The 17370-nt window shown below is 45.4% G+C and overlaps 2 protein-coding genes across 2 annotated transcripts in view; one reads left to right on the top strand and one right to left on the bottom strand.

Moving 5' to 3' along the window:
- The window catches only part of LOC138978974 (uncharacterized), an 82748-nt gene extending 68386 nt beyond the window's left edge, over positions 1-14362 (bottom strand). Inside the window, exons 1-3 of the mRNA XM_070351793.1 lie at positions 12494-14362; positions 11355-11557; positions 10539-10726 (exon numbers count right to left, since the gene is read on the bottom strand). Of these exons, the coding sequence (XP_070207894.1) occupies positions 10539-10726; positions 11355-11557; positions 12494-13312 (1210 nt within the window). The 5' untranslated portion in view covers positions 13313-14362. The remainder of the gene's footprint in view (positions 1-10538; positions 10727-11354; positions 11558-12493) is intronic.
- Positions 14363-16133: 1771 nt separating this feature from the next.
- Positions 16134-17370, top strand: LOC138977901 (uncharacterized). The gene is made up of 2 exons (XM_070350507.1): positions 16134-16769; positions 16873-17370. The coding sequence occupies exons 1-2, from the start codon at positions 16134-16136 to the stop codon at positions 17368-17370; spliced, it is 1134 nt and encodes a 377-aa protein (XP_070206608.1).

Below are 17370 nucleotides of genomic sequence, written 5' to 3'. Positions count from 1 at the left end.
CAATGCAGTACAGGTAGGTGGGTGTGACACCAATTTGTGACAATGTAGTACAGGTGGGCGGGTGTGACACAACTTTGTGACAATGCAGTACGGGTGGGCGGGTGTGACACAACTGTGTGACAATGTAGTACAGGTGGGCGGGTGTGACACAACTTTGTGACAATGCAGTACGGGTGGGCGGGTGTGACACAGCTTTGTGACAATGCAGTACAGGTGGGTGGGTGTGACAGAATTTTGTGATATTCCAGTACAGATGGGGGGGGGGGGGGGGCGCACAACCTTGTGACAATGCAGTACAGGTGGAGAGGGGAGGGGGGGGGGGGGGGGGTATGTGACACAACTCTGTAACAATGCAGTACAGGTGGGGGTGGGGGGTGACACAACTTTGCGACAATGCAATACAGGTGAAGGGGTGTGTGTGTGACACAACTCTGTAACAATGCAGTACAGGTGTGTGTGTGGGGGTGTGTGTGTGTGGGGGGGGTGACACAACTCTGTAACAATGCATTACAGGTGGGGGGGGGGGGGTGTGTGACACAACTGTGTGACAATGCAGTACAGGCAAATGGGGGGGGGGGGGGGGGGGTGACACAACTTTGTGACAATGCAGTACAGATGGGTTTTGTTTGTTTGTTTGCTTAACGCCAAGCCGACCACGAAGGGCCAAATCAGGGCGGTGCTGCTTTGACATATAACGTGCGCCACACACAAGACAGAAGTCGCAGCACAGGCTTCATGTCTCACCCAGTTGTCATGTATATTGTTAGGCAAGCATATCATGTTCCATTTAGAGATAGCTCCATTAGAGCGAGTCTATTAGCTAAGGTCCAAGGAACAGCACTCCGTATGAATAGGACAAGAGTTATGGTTCTTGATAATAAAGCATGGCCGAACCAACACTATGTCTCCGCATCTCTGTTCGTAAAACCCACAAATATAATACAACATGGTGACCAGAAGTGGAGCTTGTCAAGAACGTTTGGACTGAAAGATAAGTCACTCAAGCATAATTTAAGACTATGGAGGGAACTGGTAGCTATCCAAGATTCAATTGGGAAGCAAGAGATCTAGTGGGGGAATGGAATTCTTTCAAAGATCACGTGTCTTTCATGTTCAAGGGACCACTGAAAGCCAAGACAGAAGAAGAAAAATGTTCCTATCTAATGTTATGGGTCGGAGAGAAGGGTAGGAAAATCTTCTCAACCTGGACATTGAGTGATGAACAGAGCAAGTTGCAGACTTACTACGATGGTTTCAAAGCCTACGTTCAGCCCAAATCAAACCCAATCTTTGCAAGGTACAAATTTCACAGCAAGGTACAGGCACCAGATGAAACGTGTGAACAGTTTGTAACAGAACTGAAGTTGCTTGTGAAAGAGTGCGAGTACGGAGACAAAGAAGATGAGGTAGTGAGAGACAGAATAGTGTTCGGAACAAAATCAGACAAAGTGCGTGAGAAACTCATTGATATTGGGAAAGATCTGACTCTAGAGAAAGCTATTGAGATAGCCAGAGTGGATGAAATGTCAGTGAAACAGCTGAAAGAAATGAATTTGTCAGCTGAAGCAGCCGTTCATGCAGTTAGGCATAGAGAGAGAACGAATGCACAAAAGACGTCACGCAGCTGCGACAAGAACAAAGGTACACATGCACCTAGCGAAAACAGAGCTACGGCAAAGAAGAAATGCGGTAGGTGTGGCATGAAGCACACACAAGATGCGCAATGTCCTGCGATAGGAAAAGAATGCAGAAAATGCATGAAACCAAACCACTTTGCGAGCATGTGTAGGGCCAGAACAGAGCAAACACACAGCTCAAAGAGAAGAAACAAAGTACACACACTAGACGATAGTGACAGTAGCGACACAGAGGATGAAGTGCAAGCGTACTCGTTAGGTACAATCGGCACTGCAGAAATGAATACAGTGGATTCCGGATGGTTTCAGAAACTGGAAGTAGAAGAGAAAACAGTCAATTTTCAGTTAGATACTGGAGCAAAATGCAATGTCATTTCTGAGAAAACGTTCAAATCTTTCAAAGGAAAGAAACTGGAGAAGTCAAAGGTCAGGCTTACGTCATATTCAGGCCATAACATCAAGACACTAGGTTCGACGAAACTGACATGCAAGTTCAAGAAAGAAGAGCATGAAGTGAAATTCTATGTCACAGAGATGGATAGTACAGCGATACTTGGTCTGGAAGCTTGTCAGAGATTAGGACTGATCCAGAGAGTAGACACAGTGCAGTCAAGCATGACGCAAGAGGTTAAAGGAGATCACCCTCAGCTAGATGTTAAAGGAGAATACCCAGATTCTTTTGAAGGTTTAGGTTGTCTCCCAGGAGAGGTTCATCTCAAAGTTGACCCAGATGTACAGCCAGTAGTACACCCACCCAGAAAGATACCAGTTGCGCTACACAAGAAAGTCAAAGGTGAACTGAAACGTATGGAAAAAGAAGGTGTTATCACAAGACAAGAAGAACCTACTATACTGACTGGGTGAACAGTATGGTAGTGGTAGAAACGCCAAAGAAAACAAAAATCTGCATAGATCCACGAGATCTGAACAAAGCTATCAAGAGAGAACACTATCCAATGAAGACGATAGAAGAAGTTGTTCAGAACATGCCCGGAGCAAAGGTTTTCTCGAAACTAGATGCAACATCTAGTTATTGGCAGCTCAAGTTGGACGAAGAGAGTTCCAAGCTGTGTACATTCAGCACACCATGGGGGAGATATAGATTTCTGAGGTTACCTTTTGGAATAGTTTCAGCTAGTGAAATATTTCAGAGAGTCATGTCTCAGATGGTAGAAGACATAGAAGGCGCAGAAGCTGTCATGGATGATATTGTTGTGTCGGGATCCAACACGAAAGAGCATGACAAACGACTGAAGAAAGTCATGGAGAAAGCAAAGTCGTACGGTCTCACGTTCAACGACTCAAAGTGCGAGTTTCACAAGTCAGAAATCTCGTATGTAGGGCACATACTGTCAGGTGAAGGTCTGAAAGCAGATCCAGAGAAGATAAGAGCAGTTCAGAAGATGAGCAGTCCTCAAAACAAGAAAGAACTGATGACGTTCCTAGGGTTAATTCAGTACTTGGGAAAGTTCTTACCCAACTTGGCAGATTTGAGCAAACCACTCAGAAAACTGACAGAGAAAGATGCAGTGTGGAAGTGGACAAAGACAGAGGAAGAGAGTTTCAAGAAGCTGAAGAAGCTAGTGACGGAAGCACCAGTACTGAGGTACTATGACCCAGCAAAACCTCTGACACTATCAGTTGATGCGTCATCCACAGGATTAGGTTGTTGCCTCATGCAGGAAGGTCAGCCGATCGCGTACGGGTCAAGGGCACTGACAAAGACACAACAGAACTATGCGCAGATAGAGAAGGAAACACTTGCAGTAGTGTACGGATGTGAGAAATTTCACACATACGTGTATGGTAGAACGGTAGAAGTAGAGACTGATCACAAACCATTGCAGTCCATCTTTACAAAACCACTACACAAAGCACCTGTTCGTCTGCAGAGATTCATGTTGCAGCTACAGAAGTATGACCTCAAGGTGAAGTACAAACCCGGGAAAGAAATGTACGTCGCAGATACGCTCAGCAGATCGTACCTCCCAGAAACAAAAGAACAGTTGATTCCAGAGAAAGAAATCAATGCTATCAACCCAAGGTCACACTTGCCCATCTCAGATGAGAAATACGCAGAATTTCAGAGAGAAACAGCAAATGACGTAGAACTGACAGAACTAAAAAAAGTCATCTTGAAGGGTTTCCCAGAGAACAGAAGAGATATTCCAGAATCAGTTAGAGCTTATTGGTCATTCCGAGATGAGCTTACATACACAGACGGTCTGATTTTCAGAGGGCTCAGATTAGTCATTCCCAAGAAGCTTCAAGTAGATCAGCTGCAAAGAATTCATTCATCACATTTAGGCATAGTGAAATGCAAGAGCATGGCCAGAGAATTGGTATTCTGGATAGGTATGTCGTCACAGATTGAAGACATTTCACATGGTCACAGCATGTAGAGTTTGCGCAGAAAACTCCAGAGCTAACCCCAAAGAACCAATGATACCAATGGACATTCCAGATAGACCATGGGCAAAGATCGCAGCAGATTTGTTCGAGCTGAACAAGACACACTATTTGATAATAGTATATTACTACTCCAAATGGCCAGAAGTCATCACACTGAACAGTCTCAACACCAAAACAGTCATTGGGCACATGAAAAGTCAGTTTGCAAGATTTGGAATAGTAGATGAGTTGATCACAGACAACGGACCACAGTTTGCAAGTGCTGAATTCGCAGAGTTCATGAAAGAATATGAAATCAAACATACCACCACAAGCCCTTACCACCCTCAAGGTAACGGTCAAGCAGAAAAAAATGATCCAAACAGTGAAGAATCTGATGAAAAAATCCAAAGATCCTTACAGATCACTCCTAGACTACAGAAACACACCATTAGACACAGAAAAATCACCTGCAGAATTGTTTCTAGGCAGAAAACTGAAAACAACACTCCCAACAATAGCAGAACTGTTGAAACCAGGAAAACAGCAGAACAAGAAGAATCACAAAGATTTGATTGCTGGCCAGAAGAAGCAGAAAGAGTACTTTGACAGAAAAGCCAGTGGCAATTTGCGGGTGGGTGTGACACAACTTTGTAACAATGCAGTACAGGTGGGGGGGGGGGGGGGGCAGGTTTTGACACAACTTTGTGACAATGCAGAACAGGTAGGCGGGTGTGACACAACTTTGTGACAATGCAGTACAGCTGGGTGCGGGGGGGGGGGGGGGGGGGTGTGACACAACTCTGTAACAATGCAGTACAGGCGGGTGGGTGTGACACAACTTTGTAACAATGCAGTACAGGTGGGGGGGGGGGGGGGCAGGTTTTGACACAACTTTGTGACAATGCAGAACAGGTAGGCGGGTGTGACACAACTGTGTGACAATGCAGTGCAGGTGGGTGGGTGTGACACAACTTTGTGACAATGCAGTACAGGTGGGTGAGTGTGACAGAATTTTGTGACAATGCAGTACGGGTGAAGGGGGGGGGGGGGTGACACAACTTTGTGACAATGCAGTACAGGTGGGCGGGTGTGACACAACTTTGTGACAATGCAGTCCAGGTGGGCGGGTGTGACACAGCTTTGTTTCAATGCAATACAGGAGGGCATGTGTGACACAACTCTGTGACAATGCAGCACAGGTGGGTGGGTGTGACATAACATCGTGACAATGCAGTACGGGTGGGTGGGTGTGACATAACCTTGTGACAATGCAGTACTGGTGGGTGGGTGTGACATAACCTTGTGGCAATGCAGAACAGGTGGGTGGGTGTGACATAACCTTGTGACAATGCAGTACAGGTGGGTGGGTGTGACATAACCTTGTGACAATGCAATACAGGTGGGCGGGTGTGACACAACTCTGTGACAATGCAGTACAGGTGGGTGGGTGTGACACAACTTTGTAACCATGCAGTACAGGTGGGTGGGTGTGACACAACTCTGTGACAATGCAGTACGAGCGAAAAATATTTCACACGTCAGTAGCGGGATTTCAATCCTGAAGGCTGCATGATTCCGAGTAACTGCGAACGTAATCGGAAGTTCCGATGTTTACCAAGTCAAAGAGCCGAGTCGAACATTATCCTTGCGTCATCCAGATATACTGTACAGATCTCTGCGTCATCTTTGCAAGCAGCTTCGGAGATTTCAAAATGTTTGCTGTGTGTAACACATGTTCAACGACAACATCTAATACGGATATTTTGGATGTTTTGAAGGAAAGACCTTCTTTTTCTTGTCGTAAAACTAAAATACACCCTCTATTTAAAAAGCATGCACGCGTATGGGAGCCTCAAACCGCATGCATACTGGCACACGCTGATGCTGGTGATTCTGACTGTACACTGTTACAACTTAGATCTAACTGAACATGATCACGTTACTCGTTAGATCATCAGTGCTATAAACTAAAAAGGCACTCGGAGTCCAGTAACAACATATTGAAGTATCTGTGAATGTGTTTCTGGCAATTAAATGGGAACTCTGGTGTACAAGAGGTCTTCTGCTGCAGTGCATGGTGTCTAGATCTGGGTTTTGAAGGCTTCCACCGAGGCTGATGAACCTGTGGTGGGAGGGCGTTCCATTCGCCAATGGTGCGAGGAAAGAAAGACTGCTGTCTGTATGATGTTCTGCAGGCTGGGAGTTTATGAGCCTCAGCATGGATTGAGCGAGTGCTCAATCAATCAATCAATGAGTCTTATATCGCGCATATTCCGTGGGTACAGTTCTAGGCGCTCTGCAGTGATGCCGTGTGAGATTAAATTTTATAGGGCCAGTAGATTGCAGCCATTTCGGCGCATATTTACCTTTCACGGCCTATTATTCCAAGTCACACGGGTATAGGTAGACAATTATTAACTGTGCCCAAGCAATTTTGCCAGGAAAGACCCTTTTGTCAATCGTGGGATCTTTAACGTGCACACCCAATGTAGTGTACACGGGGGGAGGTTCGGACACCGAAGTGCTGAGTGCAATTCTTTTCGCTCTATCCTATTAATTCACACATTGACCCTGCAGCAGTGACGATCATTTCTAGATTGCAATCGGCAAAGTTCGTAGCTCGGATTGCACTCATTCCAGCGCAACCGTGTACTGGGTCAGCGAGAGACGAACGACAACTCAAATCGATAAGCATCCGAACACATCGGAACTTCTGTTTACGTTCGTAGCTACTCGGAAATAGCCTTCGGGATTGAAAGCCCGTAACTGACGTGTGAAAAAAAATTCGCGTACGGGTAGGGGTGGGGGGGGGGGGGGTGACACAACTTTTTGGCAATGTAGTACAGGTGCGGGGGGGGGGGGGGGTGACACAACTCTGTAACAATGCAGTACATGCGGGGGGTGGGGGGGGGGGGTGACACAACTCTGTAACAATGCAGTACCGGCGGGGGGGGGGGGGGGGTGACACAACTCTGTAACAATGTAGTACAGGTTGGGGGGGGGGTGCCACACCTTTGTGACAATGCAGAACAGGTGTGGGGGGGGGGGGGTGGTGACACAACTAGTCTTTGTGACAATGCAGTACAGATGGGTGGGTGTGACACAACTTTGTGACAATGCAGTACAGATGGGTGGGTGTGACACAACTTTGTGACAATGCAGTACAGGTAGGCAGGGGAGGATCTGGAAATTGTGTCTTACGATTTAATTCTTCACATCGTCTTGGTTAGAATTGGAAGCAAACGGAACAAGTTCTTTTTATTTTGATTGTTTTTTTTATTATCATCTTACTATTCTTTATATAGTCCCGGCCAAAATGTCATCTCTGAGATAGACAGGGGGATATTTCTAACAAGTTGGTTGGTCTGATGTCTGTCTGTCGTTTTTTTCAAGAGAAATGATGGAGCCTCGTCGGAGCAACCGTTGCAGGTATTCCAGACCTATCTTTGACCCATCTGAGTCGGAGGCAGCTCTTTTATTGAAGAAGAAGACGGAACGTCAGAAACAGTACTAACAAACATACAGGGACAGACTAAAAGAGAGCACTGAGATTTACCTACGTCACAGAGAACACTGAGATTTACCTACGTCAGAGAGAGCACTGAGATTACCTACGTCACAGAGAGCACTGATATTTACCTACGTCACAAAGAGCACTGAGATTTACTTACGTCACAGAGAGCACTGAGATTTACCTACGTCACAGAGAGCACTGAGATTTACCTACGTCACAGAGAACACTGAGATTTACCTACGTCACAGAGAACACTGAGATTTACCTACGTCACAAAGAGCACTGAGATTTACCTACGTCACAGAGAGCACTGAGATTTACCTCCGTCACAGAGAGCACTGAGATTTACCTACGTCACAGAGAGACGGAAAGGAAAATAATTAAAAAGTACAATTCTGGAAGACCTGAAGAAGCAATTCGGCATAACCGTGCATTTCAGCGAATTCGACAACAGACGTACAGGGAGAGGCTGAAAGAAACCATTGTCAACAACAGACGTACAGAGAGACGCTGAACGAAACCATTGTCAACAACAGACGTACAGAGAGACGCTGAACGAAACCATTGTCAACAACAGACGTACAGAGAGACGCTGAAAGAAACCATTGTCAACAACAGACGTACAGAGAGACGCTGAACGAAGCCATTGTCAACAACAGACGTACAGAGAGACGCTGAAAGAAACCATTGTCAACAACAGACGTACAGAGAGACGCTGAAAGAAACCATTGTCAACAACAGACGTACAGAGAGACGCTGAAAGAAACCATTGTCAACAACAGACGTACAGAGAGACGCTGAACGAAACCATTGTCAACAACAGACGTACAGAGAGACGCTGAAAGAAACCATTGTCAACAACAGACGTACAGAGAGACGCTGAACGAAACCATTGTCAACAACAGACGTACAGAGAGACGCTGAAAGAAACAATTGTCAACAACAGACGTACAGAGAGACGCTGAAAGAAACCATTGTCAACAACAGACGTACAGAGAGACGCTGAAAGAAACCATTGTCAACAACAGACGTACAGAGAGACGCTGAAAGAAACAATTGTCAACAACAGACGTACAGAGAGACGCTGAAAGAAACAATTGTCAACAACAGACGTACAGAGAGACGCTGAACGAAACAATTGTCAACAACAGACGTACAGAGAGACGCTGAACGAAACCATTGTCAAACAAGAAATAAGAGTACCATCAACCACAAAACCGTCCGAAGAAACAAGGCTGAAAAACAACGAAAGGCGGAGGAAGCACCGAGCACATAACTACCACAACTGTGAAGTGTGGAGGCTTTTGCTCCCAAAGTAACTGAGAAAATCTCAACGTAAATGTTTACCAACATGACCTCGCTGTTATCCCAAAACGGGGGGTCAAACAAACTATAGGGTCATGTTGGCAGATTATCAAACCCTTGAGGTGTTCAAAGTTTCAAAGCTCTGGCTTCAAAAACACCTGAGATAACGTCAATTTTCAGTTATTATGCATTGAACATGACCCCCTGGGACCCCAAAACTTGACGAGGGTCAAATAAACTTAGGTCAAGCTCTATAGCTTCAAAAACAACCGAGATAACCTCAACGTTAAGTTTGTTTTCCACGGACGGACGGACGGCCGACCGGCTGTCCATTCTGATGAAAACTAAGACTCACCCATTACTCAGGTGAGTCAAAAAGCGATATCCCAAAACGCCTGCATTCAAAAGGAAACACTGTGTTCAGAATCAACCCTATCCACGACGTATCAATATCTTTCGTCAGTCGCTCTTTCGGATAACAAAAGGTTGATGAATGATCTCAATAACTTTGTTTCGAGCCGCTACGTCAAATAACTGTTCACTCTGAATTGAGATTCCATTCAGTTTCAACAGGGTTAACGTTGGATGATCGCTTCACTTCGAACTATTTGCCCGGTCAAAGATGAGAAAAAAATGTTCTGCGGGTAGGTTAGCTTTTTGAGATTACAGAGAGGAAACAGTGTTTTTTTTAAAACATCAATGTCAAAATGAAAACACTGTGTTCAAATTCGCCATATGGAATAATAAATCATAACAAAGGGTTGTTGATCTTATGGAAAACCAACATCTCATTTTAACTGCGTCTGATAGATTGTCCTTGCGAGCTTTCAGAACTTACTCCATTCAGCCTTCGGCGCCACAGACGTTGAACAATTGCTTCATTTCAATCGATTTGAGCAGTCAAACTAATGCATATACTGATTACAAAAGATGTAATACTGGTATATTTTCCTTTTGATATAACTGAGAGGAAAGAACAATTTAAAAAAACATCTATATCACAAATAAAACACTGTGTATAGAATCGACCCTTCCCAAGATAATAACATACTGTTGGAATCACTCTTCCGAGTACCTCATAACAAAGGATTAATATTATGTCATTAATGTATTTCACCTCAGATTTTTCCTGCTTCTAATTCCTAAGGGAGAGATCGCGTTTTAGTACAAGTTCGGGACTTGTTTCACACATGACACAGTGACAAGACGTACACATACAAATTAAGCATCTATTGAAAAGAATAACAACTGAAGAAAGCCATGCAAGTGATTTTTCCATTTCAAATTATTCATTTAGCCTTTTAAATGTTCAGAGAAAAGTAATGTTCTTCCCGCCTGTGGTCGCTGTTTTGATTTTGACAATTCGCCTCCCTATAGTAATTAGATTAGTTGTTTTTTCCCCAGTTAAAAAACATGGCAAAAAATACAATGGCGACAACAACACAAATGTGATGATGATGATAATGATGATGATGATGATGATGATGATGATGATGATGATGATGATGATGATGATGAGAATGATGATGATGATGAGGATGGCAAAGACGTTGATAATGACAACTGAACATACTAGTGACGACGACGACGACGATTATGATGATGATGATGATGATGATGATGATGATGATGATGATGATGATGATGATGATGATGATGATGATGATGATGATGATGATGTTACTAACCAGTGCCAGGGGGTCCCGTCAAGAAAACCAGTCGCGGGTCTCTGTTCAACAGGTCTAGTTGATGCAGGGTCAGAACCAGAAGTGCCAGCCTCCGCCCCAGTTCCGCCACCGCCTGTCCTGCAGTCCGCACCTCCACACGGACACCGTTGTAGCAGGGGACAGACACCGTGGTGGCCGGTCCCACAAACCTAAAAGATAGACGTGATTTTATTGTTGTGTCTGCTGTACTTTAGGTTATGTGGTTGTGATACAAGTCACAATATAAAAATGAAATTTAACAAAGCGGAGAATTATTTTTAAGTTTCCCGAGAAAATTGTGTTTTTAAAACCGGACTCACAGCAAAGGTGTATGTTGTTGAGAAGAGTGTTCGTTCGTTCGTTTGTTTGTTTGTGTGATGATGAAAGTGAAATTTCTCTCTCTCTCTCTCTCTCTCTCTCTCTCTCTCTCTCTCTCTCTCTCTCTCTCTCTCTCTCTCTCTCTCTCTCTCTCTCTCTCTCTCTCTCTCACGCCCGCGGGCTCGCTTTCTATCCCACCCTAGCACTCTATCCCTCTTTATAATGTTATCTCACTCTCGACTGAATGCTCTTGATATCAAGCAAAACCCTGTACGGATGGTTATATAATTATAAGATGTATAGTTTATGCGGAAAGGTAACATGTATTTTTGATATATTTTGCTTCGAAGAACTGTTCACTCCTCCCAGACAGGGTCAGCTGCAAGAAAGAGTTGTTGAGTACAGATAAAAACGAAAACAATTGAAAAAATTCTGTCCAAACATTGACGCAAAATAAACACAATGATCAGATTTTCCCACCTGGCCACGATGTCCAGATACTTGTCATCAGTGAGCAGAGTGTCCACAGTACAGGCCATCCTGTGTTGCCACCAGGTGCTCAGCTGTGATAACACGGCGGGTGTCACCTCCCAGTACGATGCAGGCTGGGACAGTTGGTCAGAGCAACAGCACAGCTGTACGGCCTCCACAGTATTGGCTGCACCCAGGCTCCGACACGCCGCCTGCAACAGGGAAATTGTGACCATCCACCACGAAATGAGTCGCATGTCACCTCGTGCGGTTCTGCTCTGGGCTTAATATAAGTCCGGGGAGTGTCTGGTAACAGTGTGAGGGTCACCTTAGTCACAGGCTTATAACTCAAACAGTTTTCGCTCTTTTGTAAAACGGTTTTCACCACTGGATAGAGCATAAAACACTCTTTAGGAAAATGTAAAAATATGAAAATCATGCAAAGGTGACATGCGACTCATACCGTCGTGGAGGGTCACAATTGTCAATGAGATATATTAGAGCACCCTCTGATTGCTAGACGTGTATTGGAGAAATGAAATGAGATCAACGTATATGATCTCGCAGTCATTATGATACATGTAGAACACACACACACACACACTGTCGCATAATTATTAAACCGTGCTTCGTGGGTCGTGGACGACCCAGAGCCTCACAAAATCGTCTTTATCTCTGAAACTCTTTGGAGTTTTTAATTGACTTCATGTAATCTCCAATCACCATACCAACTTCCTATTGCCCAACTTTTAAAAGAATATCTTTGTAAACAAACACATAAACGATGACGTAATTTGAACTACACAGTCCGGATGATATGATGTAGGTCGTGGACGACCCATATGGAATTACGAAAGGAATTTTACGTTGTTTATCCTTATTCGGATGGCGTGGGTCGTGTACGACCCATACTTTTTATGTTGAATCCTTCTTTGGACAGTATGGGTCGTACACGACCCACATCATCCGGACTGTGTAGTCCAACGCGTGATTCGGTGGAGGTTAAGTCTGTCTGTATCTGTCTTTTACTCACACTGCCCCTCTGTCTGTCTGTCTGTCTGTCTGTCTGTCTGTCTGTCTGTCTGTCTGTCTGTCTGTCTGTCTGTCTCTCTCTCTCTCTCTCTTTCTTTCTCTCTCTCATAGAATACCTTTTTCAACTTTGGATTGTTATCCAAGACCCGCTTGAGTTGCGCAGAGCTTTGGTAAGGCAGTAAGAGAGTTTTCCTCACAGTCATGCCAGGTGCCACGTCACTCACAAGGTGCCTCACCACTCTCTCCGACCTGTCCAGCTGCTTGACCGCCTTCTTCACCCTCTTGGCCACGTCAGCATCGGCCGGAGGTTGAGGGTTGTTCACATCCTGCTGCCACCTGCCCACAGTCTTGAGCTCCCCGATCAGAATGCCGTGCTGGCGGTGGATCAACACAAAGTCGGCCTCGCCATCAGAATACTTTGTTTGCTGCGTGTCAAGGTCTGATGGTCGTGGGAGCTGTGCAGCGGCAGCGGCGTAGGCATGCTGGTTGAGGTAGTTGCCGAAACTGAGCTGAGACAAGATGAACATGGCCTCGTGACGACTGTTGCCGAGTTCTTGCAGGTTGGCCATCACATGGTTCTGGGCAAAGTCATCCCGGAGGTCGCTCTCCTGCACACGACCAGGTACGGCGTGTGGCTGTGACTCCTGGGTCCACAGGCTGTACTGTGATGGCGGGCACGCCGCGAGTGGCGGCTGGCTGGGTGTCAGAACGAAGTGGACAGGGGTGGCACCAGATGGCGGGTGTATCGCAAGCGCAGGGTGACCGGTACCGGGTACGATATCCCTGACGTAGGGCACCCTGTTGAACTGGATTGGTGGCACACAGTAGGTACGGGTGAGAGCGTCAGGGTAGAGTGACGTCACGATCTGCCGACAGTCGCTGCTGCTATATCCGGGGCCTGCCTGAGTCGGATGACGGCTTTGGTGTCCTCCCATGATGCTGGATTTAAGCCTCTACTCACTGGGAAACACGTACAGCTTTCTGCCCAAAACAGTGTCGGTTTGTTGTTGTTGTTGTTGTTGTTGTTGTTGTTGTTGTTGTTGTTGTTGTTGTTGTTGTTGTATGTGTTGTTTTATTGTTTGCGTTCCAGGCGCTCGGTTTAAAGTTAGCTTTATTCAAGTTAAAGTCTGCGTCAGGCTTATGAGTTTATCTGTCTTCGTGAAAACTAGCGGTGCCAATTTAGGATATACCTTCCGGTCTGCTGTCTTGACATGCACGATTCTCTGGAGATATTCACGCGTTCTGTTTATCCTGCCAATGTGTTCTGTGAAAGTCAGGGTGCTGATTCAACTGTCCTTCCCTTGGTAAGTCTTAGACAACAAACGAAGCAACAGTGATGCCAGATTTATCCTGCATACGTGACAGAGAACGGCCATGTGATAATACCCGCTATTACGAGTTAGTCGTGTGACAGAGAGTTTTCTTGCACACGAGACTGTAGATGTCTCACGACGGCGTAGCCGAAGTGAGACAGCAGCAGTAGGACTCTTTTTCCCAGCGGACAACTTTTCCTTTTACACGGGGACGGACACGGGTCAACTTTATGTGCAGACCCAGAGACGGTATCCATTTCCCACCCCCGTGTCACCACAGTGGCACGTAAAAGACCTCGGTTATTCTGCCATAAGTGCAGATATACCACCTTAACACGCACACACTTGATGCACTTGTGTATCTCATCTAAAGTCCGGTTAAAACCCGGGAACATGCCCCTGATGGCCCGTGAGGGGGTAACACTTGAATTTCTCTCAACAGATTACTACGTGGCTTGCTGTGTGATACCACGTTTACAATCGTTGCTTTTTATATTTAGTCAAGTTTTGACTAAATATTTTAACATCGAGGGGGAATCGAAACGAGGGTCGTGGTGTATGTGCGTGCGTGTGTGCGTGCGTGTGTGTGTGTGTGTGTGTGTGTAGAGCGATTCAGACTAAACTACTGGACCGATCTTTATGAAATTTGACATGAGAGTTCCTGGGTATGAAATCCCCGAACATGTTTTTTCATTTTTTTGATAAATGTCTTTGATGACGTCATATCCGGCTTTTCGTGAAAGTTGAGGCGGCACTGTCACGCCCTCATTTTTCAACCAAATTGGTTGAAATTTTGGTCAAGTAATCTTCGACGAAGCCCGGACTTCGGTATTGCATTTCAGCTTGGTGGCTTAAAAATTAATTAATGACTTTGGTCATTACAAATCTGAAAATTGTAAAAAAAAAAAAGAATTTATAAAACGATCCAAATTTACGTTTATCTTATTCTCCATCATTTGCTGATTCCAAAAACATATAAATATGTTATATTCGGATTAAAAACAAGCTCTGAAAATTAAATATATAAAAATTATTATCAAAATTAAATTGTCGAAATCAATTTAAAAACACTTTCATCTTATTCCTTGTCGGTTCCTGATTCCAAAAACATATAGATATGATATGTTTGGATTAAAAACACGCCCAGAAAGTTAAAACAAAGAGAGGTACAGAAAAGCGTGCTATCCTTCTTAGCGCAACTACTACCCCGCTCTTCTTGTCAATTTCACTGCCTTTGCCATGAGCGGTGGCCTGACGATGCTACGAGTAAAATGGCATTGCGTTCAGTTTCATTCTGTGAGTTCGACAGCTACTTGACTAAATATTGTATTTTCGCCTTACGCGACTTGTTCTCAAATAATGAAACGCTCGCATTGGCTCGTATTTCGATATTTAAAAAAACCCGCTCAAATAAACCTGGTGAATTCACACAGCAAGCCACGTAGTGTCCTCTGTTTCTTCTAACAGCTTGGTGGAATACCGCACCACAATCCGATGAGAGATATAATAATGTCCACTCCTGTACTTACAGTACAGCGATAGGGGTGGAAGAATATAGGTGGAATAGAGGTGGGTGGGCGGAGAGAAGGGTGTAGTCACGATCTAAAACACGGGTGACAAAAGAACGCTACGTTACCGAGACAGGTCTACACACGATAACAACCAAAACCTCTTTCCCGACAGTCTATGCGGAACGACACACACTGTGGCAATGAGTAGACCGGGTAAGGAACTTCTGGTGTCAATAAAAACATTATTGTCACCACTGTTTTGTGTGTCCTCTTTTTTCGTTAATACTTCTTGCCGTGTAAATTGAACCGAACGAGTCTAACTTAACCCATGCTGTTAAAGAGGAACAGCGAGAACGGATACCAGTGGGGTGGGGAAGGGGGGGGGGGGTGTTGGTAGGAGAAGTATAACGTCTGGTGTCAATAGAACATTATTGTCCAAACTTCTTTTTTTGTCCTCTTTTCTCAGGAATACTTCTTGTCACGTAAACTGACCAGAACAAACCGAAATCAGTACTTCTGTCAAATAGAATCAGCTAGAAAAGGGCGGGGAGGGGGAGGGGGGGGGGGTTAAGTGAGGACAAGCATGACGGGTGACTTTGCACATCAAACGAGCTTTACAACGAGGAAAACAAACTACACCATCTTCAGTCTCGCCGCCAAGAAACAGACTGCACACCTCCAGGTGAATGGCCACAACCTACCACAAGACAATACACCCACATACCTTGGAGTTACCTTTGATCCCAGGATGACATGGAAACACCAAACAGAGAAGTGCGCAGCCAGAGCCAGACTGCGAACAGCACTAATGAAGAAACTTTCTGGGACATCCTGGGGAGCGGATCACAACATCCAGAAGAAGCTGTACCTTGGACGAGTAAGACCTGTCCTAGAGTACAGCAGCAAAATCCAACTTCGACAAACTTGCCCGAATGCAGAACCAAGCATCTAGAATCATCACAGGTGCACTCAAGTCGACTCCAATCCAGGCTATGGACCCATTGACTGGCCTAGAGAGCCTTGAAAGCAGACGAGACACCAAAGTCCTTACACTAGCTGCCAAGTTCAAGAGGATACAGAACCACCCAATGCACAAGAGAATGTCGGAGCCCACCAAATGCAGACTGAAGCGCAGCAGTTTTATCCACAACGTGAGGAGACTTGAACGACAGGATCCAGAACTCATGCAGCAGGGCAACAGGATAATACCAACGCACTCGACTGTACCAGCTTGGAAGAGAGAGCAATTCCCCGAAGTCAGAGAGAGCATTCCTGGCATTCTCAAAAAGGGCATCCAAACAGAAGCGGAGAGGAAAGCACTGACCCTGGACCACATAGATCACGTCTATCCCAAAGAACATTGGACCCATACATACACAGATGGATCAGCAGAAGATGCAACCAGAAATGGAGGTGGCGGAATTGTCATCAAACTGAAGGATGAAAGACAACTACAGCAGGCTATTCCAACTGGAAAGTTCTCTACGAACTACAAGGCTGAGGCTGATGCACTACAAACAGCAGCCCGAATGTTACACGAGAACAGGGAAACAACCCGCTCCAGAGTGGTTATCTTCTCTGATGCCTTATCAGTCCTGCAAGCAGTCCAGAACCCACGGAACAAGGAACAAGGAACTGAACACCCTTGCCTCTGCACTGACCAACTTACAGCAATCCACTGAGCAAACAGTCATCCAGTGGATTCCATCACACTGCAACATACAGGGCAATGAGGAAGCTGACCGACTGGCAAAAGAAGGTGGACAGCTCCCACAGGATGAACAAGAAGTCACCTATGAAGAGGCCAAGACTATAGTCAAAGAGAAGCAGAAGAGAAGATGGCTCCACCAACACCCAGACTACAACAAAAAGGATGCCTACTACCTCCTACCCAGAGATGACCAAGTGGTAATTGTGAGACTGAGAACAGGCCATTGCAGACTCAAACATCACCTGTATACCAAATTCCACATTGGTGATTCTGCATCGTGCCCCTGTGGCACATCTCCAATGACAGTGCAACACTTCCTGCAGGACTGTCCAACACACCAAAACTTGCGAGCAGAGACCTGGCCTGCTGACACACCGATGAGGGACAAACTCTATGGACCCATGGAGAGCCTCCGGTGTACAGCAGCCTTCATCAGGGCCTCCGGAGTTGCTGTCTGA

The sequence above is a fragment of the Littorina saxatilis genome, linkage group LG10 (genome assembly GCF_037325665.1).
Source record: "Littorina saxatilis isolate snail1 linkage group LG10, US_GU_Lsax_2.0, whole genome shotgun sequence".
Lineage (NCBI taxonomy): Eukaryota > Metazoa > Mollusca > Gastropoda > Littorinimorpha > Littorinidae > Littorina > Littorina saxatilis.
This window is presented reverse-complemented; position numbering and strand designations above follow the sequence as displayed.